The sequence below is a fragment of the Sphaeramia orbicularis genome, chromosome 9 (genome assembly GCF_902148855.1).
Source record: "Sphaeramia orbicularis chromosome 9, fSphaOr1.1, whole genome shotgun sequence".
Taxonomy (NCBI): domain Eukaryota; kingdom Metazoa; phylum Chordata; class Actinopteri; order Kurtiformes; family Apogonidae; genus Sphaeramia; species Sphaeramia orbicularis.
In genome coordinates this window covers 17,246,507-17,270,767 of record NC_043965.1, presented here as the reverse complement: position 1 = coordinate 17,270,767, position 24,261 = coordinate 17,246,507, and the positions used below count along the sequence as shown (strand labels likewise).

General features: G+C 35.4%; 1 protein-coding gene across 3 annotated transcripts in view; it reads left to right on the top strand.

Annotated features, from left to right (window-relative positions):
* The window catches only part of taok3a (TAO kinase 3a), a 104,877-nt gene that overhangs the window by 64,215 nt on the left and 16,401 nt on the right, over positions 1 to 24,261 (top strand). For all 3 annotated transcript variants that reach the window (XM_030142928.1, XM_030142929.1, XM_030142931.1), the window contains exons 11-14: positions 2,317 to 2,398; positions 13,563 to 13,730; positions 18,632 to 18,829; positions 21,898 to 22,035. In XM_030142928.1, coding sequence (XP_029998788.1) covers positions 2,317 to 2,398; positions 13,563 to 13,730; positions 18,632 to 18,829; positions 21,898 to 22,035 — 586 coding nt within the window. The remainder of the gene's footprint in view (positions 1 to 2,316; positions 2,399 to 13,562; positions 13,731 to 18,631; positions 18,830 to 21,897; positions 22,036 to 24,261) is intronic.

Sequence of the window (24,261 nt, the reverse complement as noted above, 5' to 3'; positions counted from 1 at the left end):
TACAGATATTGTAGTAACACTGTTGACATAAGAGTGTGATAAATACACACACTACTTTATATTAAATAACTAAGAAAGAGGAGAAAGAACATACGTTGCAGTCTTGCCAGTGTTTTCTTCAGAAGGAAATGACATCATGAGGAGCAGGTCATGTGATTTGGAATTAACACACTTCCTTCAGAGGTGTTTTTGTAATAGGTCACTTAGATGAAAGTGATTTCTCAGACACAGATACAATTTGTTATTTTCCATATAAAATTTGATATATTGCCAAAAAAGAAATATCTGTCATGATTATCTCAACTTAATAAAAAGAAAACAATCAAAACAATTTTTGAATAAGCTCATTTTATTATTGTTCAGCTAATTAAAAGGTGGTTGTTGTTAAATTTGGATGGTTATTTTTGTTGATATTTTAGTAGTAGTCATTTATTAATTATTTATTAATTAGTGATTGTGTCCGTAATTAAATAATTATGGAATTTTTAAAGACATGATCATAATGAACATAAAAAACATTTTTTTTTTTTTTAACTTTTGATAAAGATGTATGCAAGATATATCCCATGGACTTTAAAAGTCTCTCAATTAGACAGGGTGTGCCAAAAAATTTTCATCATTTGAGATGTCCATATCGGAGTGACTACATGGTCAAGAGAAATGATACTTAAAAGGATTGATTTTGGATATAAAATGCTTTATTCTTCAAATTTCAAACGAAAAATTCTGGTTCCAAAGTTATTGCAAATGTTCAATGTGTGCGCTGCATGTGACCCTAACCCTAACCCAGATCCTTTTTTCTGACACAAACGGCCTTCTTCTTGAAACTTCTTATGCCATGTCCAAATCTGCTTTCCTGTTGGCGCTTGTTTATGAAATTTTCTAACAAATTCACGTTGCACATTCACATTTGACTGAGTTTGGCGTACTTCAAATCACAGAACGCCTTTTCTGTTGCAGTAAACGACATGTCTTTTCCTGAAAGCAGAGCAATAAAAATGATTAGGCCTACACTTTTTTGAGCAAAAATAGCAAACAGATTTTAAACAAATTATTAGGTGATGAAATGATGTCAAATTTTTTGGGACGCCGTGTATATTGACCCACATAATTCAATGAAACCACAATATTATACAAGACACAATTTCCCTTTATGATTCAGTACTCTACTTAAAGTTGGGCACTGCATAAAAGAAGACAGATTTTTAGTAATCAAGCTAGATGAACTAAATTGGCATAAGAAAAAGGAAAAAGGCCACTTCTCTTCTTCTCTTTACTTTTTTGTACTCATTTTACACTATCTTTGCTTTAGTAAAATATAGGCCTTTTAGTGAGGTGTGTGAAGCATGCAATCACAGGTGTGTACCTCTTGTAATATGTTGCGCATGAACAAGACAAGCAGCTGAATGTGGCTCTCTGCCTGTTTTCGGTTTGCCTGAAGGCATCAGTGGCCTTTCTGTGTCTTCCACCCAATCTCTCAATTAGATGACGTTGTTCATTTTTACACCTTAGACCTGAAAATGTGTGTGCTGACAAAGTGCAACTTATCTGAAATGAGAACATTTTCAGCCAAACAGTTTTTGCGGAGAACATCTGTTGTAAAATTAGCTCTGGTTTGTAGCATTGTACTTAAGCGAGTGATTGTTTTTGGGGCGGCTCAGAGGTTGTGGTATTTTTGGAGGAGCTCCAATGGCCCTGAGGTGTTAGCGGTATCCTGCCAGATGAGACTAGTAAAGACATCAGCTTCATAGTCATGCATTACACAAACACAAGACCGCAGTGTATAACCCATAAGAGGGTGTACTTATGTATGAAGCTGGGCTTTTCATTGGGAACATTAATTGCACGGCTTGCGGCTGGTTCAAATAGATGCACAGATGAGAGGCTGTTTTTTTTTTAAATACTGACCCTACAATGACCCATAATGTGCCTATATTTACTACAGGCTTTATAAACATCATTACATTATCTTGACGACACATACAGCAAAGCAAACTGTGTGATATTTAGTGTTATCACAAGCATATTTTTAGATCAGTCAGTGGCACAGTGTTCCACAGCTCCATTGGCCTATATTTTTATTGCTCCAGATATTTACATAATCTGTATATGGTTCACTTATAAATCCACATTAAGAGATTACATAGAGATGATCTGCTTTAATTGATTGATATGGTAAACAAAGACGTAATTACTCATCATGTAAACAGTGGCAGTTTATTTGTTTATTATATTTGCCCTGACTATCCCTACTTAAATAATGCGGTTTTATGTTTCAAAGGGAGGATAAGTGACCTCTCTCCCCTCTTTACTCAGGTCTGACCCTTTCCGGAGCTTTGTCGACTACTGCCTACTGAAAATTCCTCAGGACAGACCCTCATCGGGGGAGCTGCTACGAGTGAGTGGTCTTCCTCCATAATCCTTTCGCATGTGACCTCACTTCCTTTCTCAGTCAGTCCCTGAGCCGTTTGGATGAGTCACTCCCACCCACAGCTCTCTAATACGCAAGCATATACACACTGTCTTCTTCAAGCGCAGGAATGAGGCACCCCGCTGTGCTTAATCTTTTTCTTTTTTTTTTTTTTTTTCCCCCCTCCCTTTTGCCATAAATCTGCTTCCTGTGTGCTCAGTTGAGCCTGTGTGCTGCTTTCACATCAGTCCTTTGATTATGGTCCAGTCGGTATGGGTTTTTGTTCTGTGATTTCCATACAGAGAGATTTCTAAAAGCTGGAAGTATTCAGGAATATCTACATTAAGTTATTCAGGGCTGGTTGAGAAATTGTTTTGCCAAAAAAACAAATAAGATAGCTATTTTTAGAGTCAGTAATGAAGAGTTTTGGTGTCAGCTTAGGTAGCAATATAGTCATAGTAAGCCTTTATTCACCATCCTGTTGTCCTAGAGTCAGTGTGACCCAAATATTTTAATCATAAATTTGTTTTTCCTGTTTATAAAGCATTTAGTATAAATTACACCCTTATACCAAACTTATTTCTTTTTTAAATTATTTTATTTTCTATTGACATTCAATATCAGACATTCGCATTCGGTACGTCATTTGTATCATACATCTGTTGTCTGCTCTAAATGTCAGAATAATATTTTTGTTTTATGTCAGATAACTAAATAAAAGAGGAAAAAAGAGGAAAAACTATACAGCACAATCACTGATTTGTGAAAATAAAATCAGGCCTATAGAGAGTGACATAGTTGACTCAGATTTCCCAGTATGAAAACATTTTTTTATTTGGGAAAATATTGTTCAACAGAGTAAAAAAAAAAAAAAATTAAAAAAAAAAGCACATTTGTATATGATGTCTGAAAAGTCAACTGTGGTAAAACATAAAATTTAACATAAACACATTCTATATAAGTTCTCTGCTTAGAAAAGCCAAAAAAACAATTCCTCTAAAAATAAGTCCCCCCCCCCCCCCTGTTTTTCATACATATTTTGTTAAATAACATACATTACAACAAAAAGATGTCACATTTTCCCCCTTATTTTCACTATTCTTATTTCAAAATCCACACAAGTTTCAACTCCATTACATTCAACCATTTCAAATATAACTTGTCATTTCCACTTGCCTCAGTGGGGTGATATATACAATCCATTTTGACCACATTTCCATAAATTTATCCTGCTTTACTTTTAATGAAAAGGACAGTTTCTCCATTACATAGATTTCATACATACTAAACTTATTTCAAGTCATTATCACAACTTTACCACTGTTTATGAGATTTGTGACTTCCCATAAATAAACATATACCATTCAGTTTTGATAAAAATTTGGACAAATACTTTTCAATGGATTCATTTCGGTTTGGGACATTCAGGGTGACCCATGGTAACCTGTCTGGTACCATGATTATGTTGTAGACCTCTATGCCTTATTCTGTTGTTATGAAAATCAGGTCTCCCCTTCACAATAGGAGGAGGAGGTTACATTTAATTTTCGCTTCGACAGTCAGCTATGATAGACCGCAGTGTATTTTTGCAATAATTGTTCTTGTGAGTCACTTTGAACAAAACACCTCGCTTCATTCTCCTTTGTCTCAAAAATACTTTTAATAATTTTATATAAATTAGGTCTAAATGACCCTAAATTCCATAAAATGGTGTAAAAATCATGGTAATAAATAGGGATGTCAGAAAATATCGGTTCTGCAGTATATCACGATATTTCATTTCTCAATACTGTATCGATATTAAAAAGTACTGTATTGATATTTTTAGGTATTTATTCAAATGCAGATATTGTGGAGGTTCATTTTAGTTTTTTTGTTTTTCTGTTTTGTTTGTATTTTATTTATTATTATTTTATCCTCTTTTATTAACTAATGTTAGTTCCTTTGTTGGGATTGCACAAAAATAATGTTATGATGTTAGTTCTGAACTAATAGAATATGAACATTTGAACAGGATCTTAAACTGTAATGTCTGTAAAACATAATTTAAGTTTGAACACAGGAACGTTTTCTGATATAGAATTAGATCCTGTTGTGATCAAATAAAAATGTATTTAGTATTTGTGCATATTTCTGGTGTAATTCAGTTCTTCAAGGAAATAATCGTTTAGAAAAAGAAACCAACAAAAAATGGCCTTTTTAACAGTATCATGATATATCGTGATATATTGTATCGTGATCCTAGTATTGGGATTTGTATCGTATCTCCAGATTCTTGCCAATACACACCCCTTGTAATGAAATGAGACTGAATGCGATTTGCTTTATAGACGGTCAAATCAGTCCAATTTAACCTACGAAGACAAAAGTTGCAGTGAACAGGTATGGGTTGAAAGGCATCCTACCATACTAAGACCCCCATAAACCCCATAGTAAAGCCTTACACTCATGTTAATCCTTGTATGTGCATTGTGTTTCTTGTAATTGAGGCGTTGATCTTTTTGTTTGTGTGACCAACAGGTAATCCTATTGGTCTCTAAGAGTTTTAAGTTCTTGGTAAACACTCTCAAACAGTTTAGAGCCTGAGCAGAAGCTTTTACACCTGCCTCACTGAGAGAAGATAAAAAAGGAGGTGATGGGTTAGTGCAGGGGTGTCAAACTCATTTTAGTTCAGGGGCCACATTCAGCTAAATTTGATCTGAAGTGGGCCGGACCAGTAAAATAATAACATAATAATATTTAAATAATGTCAACTCCAAACTTTTCTCAATGTTTAAGAGCGAAAAAAGTAAATTTACATTATGAAAAGGTTTACATCTACAAACTATCCTTTCAAAAGATGTGAATAACAGGAACAAACTGAAAAAATAAGTGTCATTTTAACGATATTCTGCCTCAGTTTACCATTTACACATGTACATCATAACTTACAGATCATAGTGGATCTACAAACTCACAAAATCTTGTTAAAATCGTACTTCTTTTAAGACATTTCAGGTTGTTCATATTTCTTCAGGTTATTCACATTTTTTGGGAAATTATCTGTTTTTTTTTAGTGTAAACACATGAAAATATTTACATTTACAAAGAGAAAAAAACTGGAGTTGTCATTGTTTATATGTTATTATGATCGTATTTTACTGGTTTGACCCACTTGAGATTGAATTGGTCTGAATGTGGAACCTGAACTAAAAGGATTGTTAATATCTTCAGTGTAATTTTTGCATTTCACAAATTCATCCCAAGGGCCAGACTGGACCCTTTAGCGGGCCGGATTTGGCCCCCGGGCCACATGTTTGACACCTGTGGGTTTAGTGGATAGTTAAATAAGGGTGCTCTCTCTGGATCGTTGCCTTTTTGACTGGAATTCTCTCACTTCTCCCAACACCCCCTGCCCCAAATCATGGCTAAAAACCATTAAATAGGGATAAGTACCAAACAGACTTTGGATCAGTGTTAAAAGGGCTGCTTTATGGTGAAGGGATGGGTGGTGGGGTTGGGAAAGAGAGAGAGGATGGGGTGGTGGTGGTGGTCGGGGGGGGGGGGGGGTTGTTAGCTTATGATTAATACCCCACTTTCTCTTCCCAGACACACAAAATCACTCTTCCTTTCAGTACACACACGCAGACACACGCCCCTCCAAGCTCTTTAAAGGGGAAATCAGGTCACTAATCTGGGGGCCTTGGGCTATCAGTGATTTTGCTTCAGGTTCACACACACTCATCATGTGTACATTCCTCATTATGAGAGTTAGAACATGAATGAAATTATAACAGCTGCGTGACCTTTTTCCCCTTAAATAACTGACATTTAAAGGGAAAAACACTCCCTGTGAATAGTTAAAAATAGCTCTGGGTGTTATTTGGTTTTGTGTGTATTTTTGTTAATCCCATAAATTAACTTGCAAAACCACAGATACTTCCAGTGTGACTGTAATAAAGTTTAATTGCAGAAGCTTTTCGACATGCCTGAAATACTGCCAGTTGCACTGTCAGTCACACAGAAACTTTTCAAACGCAACCATTTTCTCCCCAAATGTAACAATTAATCATAATAATAATAGTAATGTATTTTATTTGTATAGTGCTTTTCATAGAACTCAAAGACACTTTACATACAGCGAATAGAAACAGAAACCAAACACATTAAAAACAGACAAAAAGCAGGTGCAAAAAGCAGGTATACAAATATAACACAATTAAACATTAAAATTAAACATTAAAAGCAATCTTAAATAAATGAGTTTTTAAAAGAGATTTAAAGGTGTTAAGGTCGGAGCAGTGTCGGATAGCAGGTGGGAGGGAGTTCCAGAGGGTTGGAGCAGCAATGGAAAAAGCTCTGTCCCCCCAGGTTCGGTGTTTGGTTAGAAGAATTAGAAGAATTAGAGGCAGAATTAGATTTCCATCATAGAAAAGTGAGTTTAGGTTCATTTAGCAATATAAAAACATATATGTCATAAATGTGTGCAGTCACAGCTCGCTATTAGATTGAATACATTGCATGTGAACTGACACATTATCTGGGGATTTTGTTCTTATTCCAGAAAATCACTAATAAGTGTAGACGAGATTAACTACATGGTTACACTGAAATGTTTATTCTAATAACTGATCGCTGTCACCGTCACTCACTGATTCCCCCTAATATATGTAATATCTGCGAAATATTATAGTTGCAGATCTGCATTTTCACTTTCTCAGATGTTATTTAAAAACTGAAATAATGTTATACAAACCACATTTGAAATATTTAATTTTTATTGACACGCTATGAGCACAGTTTTCTGAACTTTACTATCTGATGTTGGACATCTGTTCTGACAGAGGTGTAGTATAGCTGTGATAAAGATGACAGGTTAAGTTTACTAGATGTAGTCAAATATGACGTTATTTATGCAAAATTTGGATTCTGAAACAGGGAAGCTGGCTGAAATTTAACTCATGCAAAACAGTTTCTATGTGAGTTTTGAAAACAGACAGTTTTGTAGATTGTATTTTTTTTTTATGTAATGTCTGAAATACCGCCAGTTGCGCTGTCAATCACGCTGAAACTTTTCAAACACAACCATTTTTCTCCACATATGTAACAATTAGAAGCAGAATTAGATTTCCATCATAGAAAAAGTGAGAGTTTAGCTGTATTTTGCAATATAAAAACATATATGTCATAAATGTGTGCAGTCACAGCTCGCTGTTTGATTGAATACATCGCATGTGAAATGACACATTATCTGCGGATTTTGTACTTATTCCAGAAAATCACTAATAACTGTAGATGAGATTAACTACATGGTTACACTGAAATGTTTATTCTAATAACTGATCGCTGTCACCGTCACTGATTCCCCCTAATATATGTAATATCTGCGAAATATTATAGTTGCAGATCTGCATTTTCACTTTCTCAGACGTTATTTAAAAACTGAAATAATGTTATACAAACCACATTTGAAATATTTAATTTTTATTGACACGCTATGAACACAGTTTTCTGAACTTTACCATCTGATGTTGGACTTCTGTTCTGACAGAGGTGTAGTATAGCTGTGATAAAGATGACAGGTTAAGTTTACTAGATGTAGTCAAATATGACGTTATTTATGCCAAATTTGGATTCTGAAACAGGGAAGCTGGCTGAAATTTAACTCACGCAAAACAGCTTCTATGTGAATTATGAAAAACAGTTTTGTAGGTTGTATTTATTTTTAATGTAATGCCTGAAATACCACCAGTTGCGTTGTCAATCACGCTGAAACTTTTCAAACACAACCATTTTTCTCCACATATGTAACAATTAGAAGCAGAATTAGATTTCCATCATAGAAAAAGTGAGAGTTTAGGTGTATTTTGCAATATAAAAACATATATGTCATAAATGTGTGCAGTCACAGCTCGCTATTTGATTGAGTACATCACATGTGAAATGACATATTATCTGCAGATTTTGTACTTATTCCAGAAAATCACTAATAACTGTGGACGAGATTAACTACATGGTTACACTGAAATGTTTACGAGGGCCGTTCAATAAGTTCATGGCCTCACCCAGAACAGAACAACACAGACTGATAATTTATATTTTATTTTTCAACATAATCTCCATTTACAGCAATGCACTTGGTCCATCGATGTTCAAGCATCACTATCCCATCACGAAAGAATGTAACATCCTGTATTATAACAACCTGTATTTCTGGGTGAGGCCATGAACTTATTGAACAGCCCTCGTATTATAATAACTGATCGCTGTCACCGTCACTGATTCCCCCTAATATATGAAATATCTGCGAAATATTATAGTTGCAGATCTGCATTTTCACTTTCTCAGACGTTATTTAAAAACTGAAATAATGTTATACAAACCACATTTGAAATATTTAATTTTTATTGACAAGCTATGAACACAGTTTTCTGAACTTTACTATCTGATGTTGGACTTCTGTTCTGACAGAGGTGTAGTATAGCTGTGATAAAGATGACAGGTTAAGTTTACTAGATGTAGTCAAATATGACGTTATTTATGCCAAATTTGGATTCTGAAACAGGGAAGCTGGCTGAAATTTAACTCATGCAAAACAGTTTCTATGTGAGTTTTGAAAAACAGACAGTTTTGTAGATTGTATTTTTTTTTTAATGTAATGCCTGAAATACCGCCAGTTGCGCTGTCAATCACACTGAAACTTTTCAAACACAACCATTTTTCTCCCCATATGTAACAATTAGAAGCAGAATTAGATTTCCATCATAGAAAAAGTGAGAGTTTAGGTGTATTTTGCAATATAAAAACATATATGTCATAAATGTGTGCAGTCACAGCTCACTATTTGATTGAATACATCGCATGTGAAATGACATATTATCTGGGGATTTTGTTCTTATTCCAGGAAATCACTAATAAGTGTAGACGAGATTAACTACATGGTTAGACTGAAATGTTTATTATAATAATTGATCGCTGTTGTAGCAGATTAAATCTAGATAGAGGATAGCTTTTACTGCTTCTGCTGCTGTCGGTTGTAGATGGCGTAGAGGCAACTGAGGACAATGTGGAGCTACTGTCACTTCTTCTTAACAATAACCTTATAATGAGAAAGAATCTTGGTAGATAACTTCCCGTCGGTCGATGTGATGGGGGTGGCTAGCCGCCTCCGCTCTGGTGTAGGTCCATCAGAAAACGGGACAAATCACTCTCATCTCTATTTTCAGAGTGTGATGTCATTCCCCTGTGCCCTGACTAACCCATTACACCAGCATCTGTCACATGGATGGGGAAGGTGTGCAGAAAGAGACTGAAATAGCCCCAAAAAATATGTCCTTTTCACTTTTCTTTTTTTTTTTTTATCACTGTATATATATTTTAGTCCGGCGCTCAAAGATGCATTACATTTTAGTCATTTAAGCACGTAATATTTTATGAATGAGAGTGACTAAGAGGAGGTGTGAATATGAATGTGTGATGAAGTGGGTGGAATCACCGGGGAGGGGACATCTTGTGTTTTGGTGTTATTTTTATTTTCATATTGATGTCAGTGCGCTGAACAGATAAATGTTACATAAATAATAATGGAAAAAAAACAAACACACCCTCAATCCCCCATTCCCACCGTACCCACCATTCCCACAAGCCCCACCCACCTATTTTGACATGCTGGTTATGTAACATTAAACAAATAATTGCATTAATACATATTCTACCAAAATTAACTAGATTTACTGAAGGCTCTGCTCTTTACTGTGGCTTAAATCAGAGAAATAAAAAAAGTACTAGTTAAAAAATAGAAAGCAATAACTTAATGCCGACTACTATCAACATTTTGTGTAGATAAAATACTGTAAAAAGTAAAAAAAAATAATGGTCTTAACATTAAAACATCTCTGTTATTAGCATTGTATTAGTATTAGTGGTGCTCAGTGGCTGTTTATGTTTGTAGATGTAATTTCACTGGAACTGTCATTAAGGCAGTGCCAAGACAAATACAGTTAAGACATTATTTATTGAAAAGGATTAAGAGTATTTATGAAAATCAATTTTACACACAATCTGACAGATCCCATGCATTCAGTGTAGTAGAGGATGAAGACTCTCAGGCTGGTGTGAGCAACCTGCAGGCGCCCTCTAGTGACAGCTGTGGTTATGGTGCTCACCGAAGAGCCTGAATGAAAGAAGTTGACAGAAATGTAAGATTATATGTTACATTTGAACCCTTTTATGCATAGTGGTCCCCACAGTGGACAGCTATTCTCCAGCTGTTCTCTTGTATATTCATGGGTGTTGTTGTTTTAGTTCCATATCAGCCAACACAGTGGACACTTATGCACCATCCCATACACCAGGGATGTCAAACTCATTCTAGTTCAGGTGCCACATTAAGCCAAATTTGATCTGAAGTAGGCCGGACCAGTGAAATAATAACATAATAATATATAAATAATGTCAAGTCCAAACTTTCTTTTATGTTTTAGAGCAAAAACAGTAAAATTATGCGATGAAAATGTTTACATCTACCAACTATCCTTTAAAACAATGTGAATAACATGAACAAACTGAAATTTCTTAAGAAAACTAAGTGTAATTTTAACCATATTATGTCTCAGTTTATCATTTACACATGTAAATTACAATTTACAGATCACAGTGGGTCTACAAATACACAAAACATTTAATAACAGGCAGAATATTGTTAAAATTACACTTGAGACATTTCAAAATATTTATATTTGTTCAGGTTATTCATGTTTTTGTGAAATATTAGTTTGTTTTAGTGTAAATACAGAAAAATGACATGAAAATTTTTACATTTACAAAGAGAAAAAATTGGAGTTGTAAGTATTTATAGGTGATTATGATAGTATTTGACTGATCCGACCCACTTGAGATTAAATTTTTCTGTGTGTGGAACCTGAACTAAAATGATTACTATCTTCAGTGTAATTTTTGCATTTCACAAATTCATCCCAGGGGCCAGACTGGACCCTTTGGCAGGCCGGATTTGGCCCCCGGGCCGCATGTTTGGCACCTGTGCCATACACTGACATTCATACCATTACTGTAACTTTGATGTTCTTAATAAACCTGATCTGCAGTTTGAGTGTAACATGTTTGAGTGTAAATCAATTGCTATTTGTTATTAGGCTGTAATTGACAGTTTTCTTAAACAAAAAAAAAAAACATTTTGTATATTGTCTCCATGAAGTGAGTAATAACTAGTATTAGAGTATGATCAAATGTGAGAAAACATCAGATTACCTGCATTAAAAAAAAAAAAAAAAAATCAGAGTTTTCACACAGTTTATCTCTTTCTGATATTGCATTTTAAATGCATGTTTATTTACTTCAAAAATTAAACACATGGTATCCAGTTGAGCGGCCATTTTTGTAACTCCATGAAAAATAGGTTCATTAAAAAAAATTCAGTTGCATTGTTTTTTTCACGCCTAAAGAGGAATAAAAGCACTCAGGAAAAAAAAATCTTCACTATAGTTCTCAATTCATGCATGAAAGAGTTAAACACATAAGTAAACTCTGCTGTTTAGGATATTATCAGTGCATAATCTGTGTATTGACTAAGAAGTAGTTGTTATTTATCAGTCCTGTAAATCAGTGGTCCCTGCATTTTTTCACTTAGTCCTAACAGGGAAATTGTGTATCTCCCCTAGACTCAAACTGTAAAATATATTATGAATTGCCATGAAATCTACTATTTTTTTCAGATTCTTCTCCTGTCAAAACAATGGTGAACACTGCTTTCTTATGCACATTAGGGAAAAGTAAGTGAGGGACAAAATGTTAATGCCAGCAGTAATGTTAGTTAACAGGCAACAAACTAACAGAAAACAAAGCAATTACAATTTAACTTACATCTCCTCTGTCAAAATACTGTCTCTTGAAAGACTTGTTTATCTTATTCTGTGAATGCATGGCTCAGAAATGTCCAATTTGTTTATTTAAAGGCTTTTAAAGTTTTTTTAATTATCTATTTGCTCAATAAAAAAGAAAAGTAAGAAAAACAAAAGATCAAAATACAATAAATTGTGCAGGTGAGACATAAAACCCAAGAGGGTTGTAAAATGATCTCACCCAAATAGGCATAAACAACAAGACAATAACAAAAGACGATACAAATGAGTGACAATGAATTAAAAAAAACAAAAAAATAAATAAAAGTGATTGAAATCAGCTCAAAACTGATGCACCCCATTAGGATCAGTGGCTAGCTATGATAGAGGAAGTCTACTCTATGGAAATATTTACTTATTACCTACGGCTCAAGGAACATATCTTCATAAAGCGCTGGAGAACATGGCTGGACTGTTAACAAAACAATGCATAATTACTACTGTGTGTTGTTCAAATATTTTATGTTCAACCAGTGACCCTAGTTTTTGTGTTGTATTGTCTGTTGATAAAAACAAAAAAAGTATAAAAAAAAAAAAAAAAAAAAAAGGATTGAAATTAGTGAGTGAGTCAGTTAATAGTTGTTTTTTATATATGTATGGATGACTGAGTGATTTTTTTTTTTTTTTTGTAAACCCATATGTGTACACAACTATGCACCTCAGGACAACTTAAAAGCTTTCATTACTAAGCACCAAATAAAGCACATTAAGGGTTTTCCACTGACTTTTTGGTGGCTTTGAGCTGAACAAAACCAGGAAAAGAGCATTTTGGTTCTGTTTGATTTAGGAAATTAATTCACATAGCATTGGGATGGAGGGTTATTGGTGTTGTTGTTTAATACAATAGACCTTACTCTCATATGTTTTTGTTTTTTTTTTAAAATCTTTTTATTAGATTCTCATACACACGTGGCAATATCTAACATATACAATATTTCCATGTGTTGTAGTTAAAGGTAGTAGACAGTTGTATCCTGAAAGCAGCAATTTCAGTCTAACCCAAATGGCTTCTATGAATGAACCATAATAAGCCATCATCCCTTCCCATCCACCCCAAAAGAAAAGACAGAGTAGAACAGAACACAAACACAGAAGGAGAAGAAACAGAAAAACAAAAATAAGAACAAAAAAGAAGACCACGGCTGGATTTACAATAAAATAAATAAGATTTAAACAGGTCTGTCATTTGTTTTTAATTCACCTCCTCACTGCTTATCTGACAAACTTCTACTTCTCTCCCTCATTTTTCTCTCCAGCATGATTTTGTGCGCCGAGAACGCTCTCCGCGCATTCTCATTGACCTCATCCAGAGGACCAAGGATGCAGTGCGTGAACTGGATAATCTGCAGTACCGCAAGATGAAGAAGATCCTCTACCAGGAGAAACACAATGGACCAATGGGAGAGAGCCAGGAGGAGGAAGAGGTGAGAAGAAGAGGGAGATGGAGATAAAAAAAAAAAAAAAAGAAAGAAAGAAAAAGGAAGGATAAAATCACTGGACAGAGGCTTAGTTTAAAATTATATGGTCTATCACAGTGGTGAAAGAGTAACAGAAAATCAGATTCAGATTCAGGTTTATTTGTCATTTCAGCATATAAAAAATACACAGAAACAAAACATTGTACTCAGGTCCCCGACTGTCAGCAGGATTTAGTAAATAGTATAAATTACTGATAAAATAATAGAATACTGATATAAAAGAGCAATAACAATAACCCCCCCGCTAAAAATTACCTATAAATAACTAAAAAGTTTTATTTCTAAAGTGCACACACTGTAAAAAAAAAAAAAAATCCTGTTGTTTTTACGGAAAAAAACTGGCAGCTGTGCTTTCCATAACAATACTGTAAAAAACACATCCAACTGTAAACATATTTATGGAGTAACATGTAGATTTAACATTTTAAACATGTAGATTTAAATGGTAAATGGACTGCACTTATTCAGTGCATTTTATACATCTTCATGGTGTCCAAAGCACTTTCCAAAGCTACCAGGTCAATTTAGGGTTCAGTGTCTTCCATGGACACTTTGACATATGGACAGTTTGAGCCAGGATTCGAACCACCAACCCTTTGGTTACTGGATGAGCTGCTCTACCAACTCTACCAACCCATTCATTTACAAATTTAAATTGTTAAATGTTTACTTTTTTATAACTTTTTTATTTAAAAAAAAAAAAAAAAAAAAAGCAAATATAATGTTATTTCAACATTATGGTCTTGCAGTTTAAACAGCACCACATTGTTTTTCAATTTACAGTTTTATTTTCTAAAAACAATAGAAATACATCATTTCTACATACAAATCTGGTTTTGTTAACATACTCTCCCTGTAAGAACTACAGCTATATTTGACTCAATCGCTAACACAAAAATCTTTTCAAATAAACAACTTTGCATTGTATTGTCACTTACAGTTTATTTATGTTGCAATTTTACAACGTTTTGGTGTTAATTCTACAGTCATTTTTTACAGTGCAGCAGTAAAGTGCCAATTTAAAGTGCATTCTGGGCTCAAGTTAAGCAAGACAGAAGGTAATAATAAGGTAATAGTTGAAAGAGCCAAGTGGAAAACAAATGGTTAAAACACATGAAAGCAGTTCTGTTCTATTCAGATTCTGTTTTGCTTTTAAAATTTAGAGGACTCTGTTTTGTTCATGTTTTCTTTTTGTTTTAATTCACAGAGAAGATGTTTTTTGTAACCAGGTGAATAAAACAGAAACAGCAGAGAGCAGAGTCCATAGTGTATAATGAGGGTCAGCAGTAGCAGAAACAGTATTAGATCCATAAAGCAGATGAAGAAGAACCAGGTAGTCAGCTAAAATGCAATAAATAGGCGAGCAGGCATTGTATCTGTTTTTACTTTATCCAGAAATCTTTATCTGGTTCCCAGCGGAGGAGCTCTGAGTGGCAGTACAAAGGAAACAGACGGGCTGCTTAGACTGAAGTGACATAGAAAACCAAGACGGTACTCTACTTTAAAGACAGGAACCAGAGACAGTGCTCGACTCCCAAAGTAGCCTCTTTAATTTTCTTCTGCTTTTGTAATTCTAATAGGGTTGTATATGAAGCTGGGTTAGGGCTCAGAACAGTCCAGCACATTGACAGTAGAAGTCTTCCTCCTGTAGCCGCTGTAGCCTGTCAGTGAGATGATCTGTCCCCCGGTTGACCTGGCCTGAGGCAAACGCCAACCAACAGGCGTCAACAGCCAGCAGCCACGGTGACATCTTACACCACGTGACGCTTCTCAGAGCAGCCACCAGACCTCAGTGCAACAAGACACTGCTGAAAGGGTTTACTGAGAAAAGTCGCAGTCCCAAACCCCGATCTGTGCTTTCTGAGGAGGATAAAACTGCATGTGGAAAGACTGATTAGAGCAGCCTAATCTACACCTCCGTTACTGCAGACACAATCATCTGCCACAGTCAAAAGCTTAGCAGTTTGATTCCCCACCCCCCTTTTTTTTTTTTTTTTTGTTTTTTATTGAACACCGTCACAGAAAAATACATGTTCCAGTTGTTAAATTTGTTTTAGTTTTTTACGTTCTGCTAGATCCTAAAACAAAGACAACAATGACAAACGATAGCCAAAAAACAAAACCTCCTATCTGCAGATTTTTAGATGTTGTTTTCACATAAAATGGTGAGAACAAGGATGACTCCACATTTTCAGTCTATCTGCAAGATAATCCCACCCTTTCTTATGACATGAAGGTCACCTGACAACAACAACAAAGACTATACTATAATAAAAATAAATCATCAATCAATCAATCAAATTTTATTTATCTAGCGCCAAATCATAACAAAAGTTATCTCATGACACTTTACATATAGAGTTGGTCAAAACCAGACTCTAAGCCAATTTACAGAAACCCAACAGAATCCTCCAGGATCCACATTTTTTTTTGTTTCCTGAAAAAAGTGATTTTTTTCAGATAGGAGGCTTTGTATTTTGGCCATCGCAATGTAGAACACAGGTGTCAAACATGCGGCCCCGGGGGCTAAATCTGGCCCGCCAAAGGTTCCATTCCGGCCCGTGGGATGAAAGTGCAAAAATTAACCTGAACATTCAAGGTTGTCCAAATCATTTTGGTTCAGGTTCCACATACAGACCAATGTGATCTACAGTAAAAATAACAACACAATAAATCCATAAATAATGACAACGACAAATTTTCTTGGAAAAAATTTAAGTGAAAAAATTAACATTACACTGTGAAACTATTAACATTTACAAAACTATTCTTTCACAATAAAACGCAAATAAATACATAAATAAAAACAAAGATGAACAACCTGAAATGTGCAATTTGAACAATATTCTGCCTGTTACTAAATGTTTTGCGCATTTATGGATCCACTGTGATCTGTAGTTGTGTTAATAATAAAAGATGGAATATTGTACAAATTGTTCAAATTTTAGTTCCGAACTCCAAAATTTTAACAATATTCTGCCTGTTACCTAATGTTTATGGAACATTGTGTGTAATGTACATGCATAACTAATAAGTCGAGGCATGATATTGTTAAAATTGCACTAATTTTTCAAATGAAATTTCCATTTTTTCAGGTTATTCACATCTTTTTTGTAAAATGTAAATATTTTCATAATTTAATTGAGGTTTTTTTTGTACTAAAACAAAAAGAAAAACTTGGATTTTTCATTATTTATAGGTTATTAAGTCATTATTTTACTGGTCTGGCCCACTTGGGATCAAATTGGCCTAAATATGGCCCCTGAACCAAAATGAGTTTGACACCCCTGATGTAGAAGGATCAATTTTTCACAGTTTCTAGCCCAGATGTACAGGTTTTCCACCCTCACCTAACCCTATTCCTCAAGTACCACCTCCAGCCATGGTACCCGTAGATCCATAAATTGTGTGTTTTGGAGTTTCAACATTAAAGTTATCTTTTTCATAATGAAAATTCTCCTAACTACTGACTGCCATGTATCAAATGTCAGGGATCTTTTTTAAGCCAGTTTAGAGTTATTGCTTTCCTGGCTGCTCTAAGTAGTATATGCAGTAGATATGTCTTTTTCTTGCTCATCCTTGTTTCAGGGATGGCACCAAGGATGGCCAGCAATGGGTTCCTAGGCAGCTGAGAAGCAAATATTTTGTCCAATAGATTAAATATCTCCAATTTCCCCTTTTAATATCATGTACACACACTGGGTCAGATTCACAACAGAATACTCACAGACATCTCAGACTGGTCAGTGATATTGGCGTCTATACAATTAAAGGGTCACCGTGACCGTCCAGTGTCATCAGTTATTCAGACATTATAGCAAGAGGCTGATAGAGAGTAGTGAGATTATGGAAAAGCAGCATGTATATTTATATTTGAACTGTGCTTCACTGACTTTTAATGACTGCTTGCATGTTTCTGATTGAGATTCAGATTCAGATAGCTTCATTAATCCCACAACTTGGACTCATTAACCCATAAAGACCCAGTGGTACTTTAGTGGAGGTTCCCAAATTAATTTTTCTTTATATTTAACCTTTCTTAAGTGATTTTTAACCATTTATTGTTATATTATCTTCTTTATTTTGAGGGGTTTTTTTTTCATAATAAATCATGTATTTTCCTATATTTAATTTACTGATCATGTAGATGTTCATAAAAGCTCAGAGTAAAGTTAAGTGTTATTATATCAGAAACAGAGAAAACTGAAGAAAAAGTGGATTTTTTTCAGCAAAGATGTCAATAATTGAACATAAACCAAGGCTCTCCATCCACTGTCATTGATCCAACTCCTCGGGTTTTACTGGTGAATCAATGTTGTAGAAAATGACGGTGTTTCCACGTTCACTACAGAGCCTCTGAACGTCCAAATGGCTCATATCTGATGACCATGAAAAGATGACAAACCAATTATTTACATGGATTGATAAGATTAATGGTTTGGAAGTTATTAAACATTTTAGATCAGTAGATGGTTTGGGTCTTTATGGGTTAAAAACTCAGTAACATGTAGACATATACTGAAAATAAATGAGTAATAAAATCAAATTTACCAAGGAGTTCAAAGAGATAATAGGACTCAATATTGCTTCTTAGTTTGATCAATACAATAAAATAAATAAAACTAACTAACTAAGCTTTTAGCTAGCTTAACAGAGAATCAAATAATGAATCTCACATTGCATCAAAAAATCGACAGTGGTGATTTTCAGAAGCAGGTAAAACATAACAAAGCCCTGGTGGCATGTCCAGAAGAAGCTCAATATTTGTCTTTTTCTGGAGTTGTTGATTTTCCTCCTGTGATCCCAGAACCAGTTTTAACAGTGAATTTCTGAATGCATGTTTGCAGGACAGTGAGGCAGCTAGCTGTAAGATGAACAGCCTGGGCAGTAACCATTCCATCCCCAGCACCTCAGTGAGCACAGGCAGCCAAAGCAGCAGCGTGAACAGCATGCAGGAGGTGCTGGACGACAGCTGCTCCGACATGACCATGATGCACCCCCAAGACTACAGCAGCACCCTGGACTCCTCCCCGCACACCAAGAAGGTAAAGGTCTGGGTTGAAGGTGCAAGGATGGGGCTGAGTGTCACCAGAAAACAGACTGTGACTAATTTCAGAGCTGATGTCTGTGGGATTTATGTTAAAAAGGCCCATCTATCTGTCACCAACTACAACTGTGAAAAAAATAACACATAGTTAGTCATCAGTCAGAGCATTTATTGGCAGAACATTACAAGTGGACAAACCTCAATGAATGCTTTATCAGTTCAAACATCGTAATATTAATAATCTTACCTTTACATGAGGACTTCAGTGAAGCTTCTCATCTATAAATAACAAATCTTTCACATAGCTTTTGGTGCTTTATGCCATGTGTAGCCCAAAAATGTAAGTGTTTTGATGGCTCATCGCTCTATATTTTCCTACTGATCACATACCCGTCGTGTTCAAATGGGTCCAGGTCTGAAAATTTGGAGTGGTCTCTTAATTTTTTCCAGAGCTGTATTGTTGTCTGCTAATGTTTTTGGGATGTCCTGCAAACACTTAAGTCTCCGTAGTGGAGATACAGATACTCCCCTAGACAATGTTGATTTCTGTGGTTTAGTCAAGCAGTATTATCCCATTAAACCTACGCTGATTTTTTTTTTTTTTTTTTTTATTAACTTTTTATTGTTGTTTTGGAGAAAACATAACACAAATACGAACAGTAATAGAACAAACAGCAGCGGGAGAATCCAACATTCAATTAACATTTAGTCCACACGTACATCAACACTCATCTACTCATATTAATTTTTTTCTGTGGCACAGGTGTCAATCATGCAGCCGGGGACCAAATCTGGCCCACCAAAGGGTCCAATCCGGCTGAAGATATTAACAGTCAATAGTGTAAAAATCATTTTACATACACATATAAACCAATTAGATCTCAATTGGGTCAAACCAGAAAAATACTGTCATAATAACCTATAAATAATGACAACTGAAGATTTTATCTTTGTTTTAGTGTAAAAAAAGTAAAATTACATGAAAATGTTTCCATTAACAAACTATCCTTTTACAAAAAATGTGAATAACCTGAAGAAATATGAACAACGTGAAATGTCTTGAGAAAAGTAAATGTAATTTTATCAATATCATGTGTATTTGTAATTGTAGTGTAAGTTGTAATGCACATGTGTAAATGATAAACTGAGGCAGAATATAGTTAAAACTGCACTTGTTTTTCTTAAGACATTTCAAGTTGTTCCTGTTATTCAGATTTTTAAGCAAACAATGTAGATATAAACATTATCATAATGTAATTTTACTTTTTTCACTTGTATTTTTTTACTGGTCCGGCCCATTTGAGATCCTATTGGGGTGAATGTGGCCCCTGAACTAAAATGAGTTTGACATCCCTGTTCTATGGTATGAAGTTTGAAGATATGCAGATATATGTAGGGGCATGTTTTTATTATACAAAATCAGGCCTTATAGTTGAAACATTGGTGAGCAGTTTTAACCAATTTTCAGCAAAGATGTCAATTTTACATCTCAGTTTAAATGTGATTCTCTCCATAATGTATATAATAATAATAATAATAATAATAATAATAATAATAATAATAATAATAATAATAAATTTTATTTGTATAGCACTTTTCATGTAATTCAAAGACACTTTACATAAAGCAGATAAAAACAGAAACCAAACACATGAAAAACAAATAAAAGCAGATGCAAAAGGCAGGTATATGAATATGAAACAGTTAAACATTAAAAGCAATCTTAAATAAGTCAGTTTTTAAAAGGGATTTGAAGATGTTGAGGTCGGAGCAGAGTCGGATGGTAGGTGGGAGGGAGTTCCAGAGGGTTGGGGCAGCAATAGAAAAAGCTCTGCCCCCCCTCTATATGCTGTAAATAACATCAGTCCAGTCATTTATAGTAGGTATGTCTCTTTTCAGCCATTTTCTGGTCAGAGCCTCCTTGCTTGCTACTAACAGTCGTCTCAATAAACATTTATCTCTCTTTGCACACTTGAGTTCTTCTAAATCGTTCAGGTACATGGTTTTTAAAGTCAAAACTGATTTCAGACTTTAAAACTGCTTCCAGGAGGCCATGGACACATCTCCAAATCCCAAAAGATGACACCTGCGCTGTATTTTTACAATCACTTCCTTTCTGAATCATGCCATCTACAAATAGAAAGGACACATGGCTCTATGAAAACATCCTGGGTTTCTCTGACTGTTTTTAAGAGTATGCATAATCCCCTCCCCCCTTGAAACCATGGAAACCATCTACACAGTCCTCACTGTTTGGCTGATCGCTTCAAGTTCATCACCGACACCATTCACACTCTAAGAACAAAGGCTGTGTACACATGTCGACAAGCAGATCACACTCCCTACCATTTCCCCACTCACAGTTCTGTCATCCTGTACACACACACACATAACACACACACATACAAATTCAGTACACGCAGGTCAAACACAATTCCTGACATTCTCGTTCAGTATCTCATGTGACTGAAAAATGAGTGAAAAGAAGGCTGTCGCTACTCTGTCATTCTCTTTCTTCATCTGCTCTTTGTATTTTTGACAGTGCATGAATAAGGTTGTCACTTGATGAGCAGACAGCCAATGTGTTGTTTCAAGTTCAGGGGCTGAGCTGAGAACAAATGAAAGTGACACATTGTTTTCAAATGCTGATGAAGTTCCCTCCTCAGATATACCGGCTCTTCGGTCCCCCGGCTGCTGAAATGCTCAGTCAAATTTTAATGTGGAAATGAGTGAACCTTTTGAATGTGATGAATGTTTCATCATGTTTGTAAGGTTACGTCTGACACAGTTTCAACAAATGCTGAAGATTCCCCTTTGAAATCTGGATGTGGTACAGTGAAGAACTGAGACGTCTTTAAAGTCACTGATAATAATTGAAAAGTTTAAACACTGAGGTTTAAGTGAGTAAAAATCCATTAGGTGTCCTGAAGCGCTGCTCAGTTTGCTCACTTTCTTTTACAACCTACTCACCTCTGCGTCATTTGTTGTGGCGTTATATTAGAAACTGTGTGATTTAATGACTCTGTTACTCATGTTGCTCTCCTTCGTTATGTGTATTTCTCGTAGGACCACCAGTACAACTGGGATGATGGGATCCACAGGGACCACCGGCCTGAGCTGAGACCAGCCTCATCTGACAAGAGCAGCCAGGCCCAAAACTACAAGAACCAGGGCCGCTTTGCAACCATAAAGTCTGCCTCTCTGGTAAGTTTAAAAATACAAACACTGTACTCAATTATTTGTCAGAGATAATAAAAGATGGTTAAATGGTGTTCAAGACGAGGGTCAACAACTGCAGCTTGAAACTGAAGCCATTGTAAAAGTTTGTTCAAGTGTAGTTCCGCTGATGGCTTGACTCCCACTCAAAAAAAACATTAAATATCAAGTGAAATACTCAGTCCATCATTTTTTATGGTTTCATCCAATTTGCGTAGACTCCTTAATGAGTGGTCTTTTGATAAATTATAGCTCTGTTTGTAAGATTTGAGACTAATGGGAGTCTTTGACTACTCTGTGGGCATTGATTGACAGCTTGCTTAGCTGCTGAGTCAGGCCTCTTGAACTTCAGTTTATTAAATAAGAAGGGTTTTTCCTGACAGACAGCTCAACTATAGTTCAAACATTGCTGTAATGAGATGGTCAAAGGATTTTGATTGAGTTTACCAGTACTTCAGTATAATATAGCTGCATTAGTTAATGTGAGAATACATTTGGCAAAGCATTATGCGGTCAGTCATTTAGCATCTAGTTTAATTGTTTTTTAACTCTTTAAAACAGGGGTGTCACACTCATTTTCCTGCGGGGGCCACATTCAGCTCAATTTAATCTGAAGTGGGCCAGACCAGTGAAATAATAGCATGATAGCCACTAAATAATGACGACTCCAAATTGTTTTAGTGCAAAAAATGACATTCAGTTATGCCAGTATTTACGTTTACAAACTATCCAAACAAAAAGGATGTGAATAACCTGAAAAACATGAAATTTGTTAAGAAATATAAGTACAATTTTATCAATATTATGCCTCGACTTATCATTTATTCATATGCATTACATGTCAGATCTACAAAGGCACAAAACATTTAGTAACAGGCAGAATATTGTTAAAATTGCACTTAATTTTCTTTTAACATCTCAGGTTGTTCATATTTGTTCAGGTTATTCACATTTTATTGTTAAAGGATAGTTTGTTAATGTAAACATTTTCATAACTGAATGTTTTTTTTACACTAAATCAAAGAGAAAAAAAACTGATGTTGTCATTATTTATAGATTATTATGATATTATTTTTGAGTTTGATGCCCTAACTTGCACTTTGCAAATTCATCCCGCGGGCCGGATTGGAACCTTTTGGCGGGCCAGTTTTGGGCCCCGGGCCACATGTTTGACACCTGTGCTTTAAAACATGACGTTTCATCACTGACACACCCTGCGCTTATGCAGTTTGGATGGCTGTAACTTTTTCACTGGTTGTGCAATTGGAAAAATTTCAATGGTTTCTGAAACCTGAGACGTTGCACTTTATAGGCTTTATTGGGTCATTAAGGTAATTTCACTCACGTCTGTACTAGAATTTGGAGAAGAAGCAGTTTTAGCAGAATTATAACATGCAGTAAATTGTAAATGACTGCTAGGTTTTGAAAGATCTGGAAAAAAAATGCTCTGGAAAAATGGACTCACAGCATATTTTCTAACCTTTTTATTATCAACATAAGAAAAAACAATCCAAGCAGACTATTTTAGGCTTGTGGTTTAAAGGGTTAACATAGTTTCAGCTAAGCAGTTTGCTTTGCTTACTGTTACTTTGACGTATTTAACCCCTTACACTGCCCCATCTCCACCCTCTTGTCCAAATATGATCACCTGTGGCTCCAAAAAGCCAATATAGCCAAACGCAAGATCTCAAAACATCTGTAATGATTGATTGTAGAGGTTGTGTTCCTTGGAAAACCTCCTCCTACAGAAGCCACCAATCTGCTCTGATGAAGCGTCTGTACCACAGTGGCATATGGCAGCTCAGAGGGGTCATTATCTGGGTTTTGCGAATTTGGACGTCGAATGTCAACACAATGATCGAACATGAAATGGATCCGTTGTGCTTTTGCGTCTGAGTTTGTCCATCCAAATGTTAGCCATTACTTTCTCCGATCTCAGTCTGCGCTCTCTCAGTGTTGGCTACCAGTGGCTATTTTTTTTTTTTGCCATTTTTCCTCTCATTCACCTCTCTCCTTTTGTTTTCTCCTCTTACTACTAAGCTTGACATTACCACTCCCCTGCCTCCACCCACTCCTTTATTTCCTCCTCTCCTACACTCAACTATACATCATTCTCAGATCTGACTCAGTATTCTTCATTGAGGGGGGTGGGACTCTCTCTCTCTTTCTGTTTCTCCTGGTCTCTTTCTAGGTCTCTCTTTCTCTCTCCCTCTC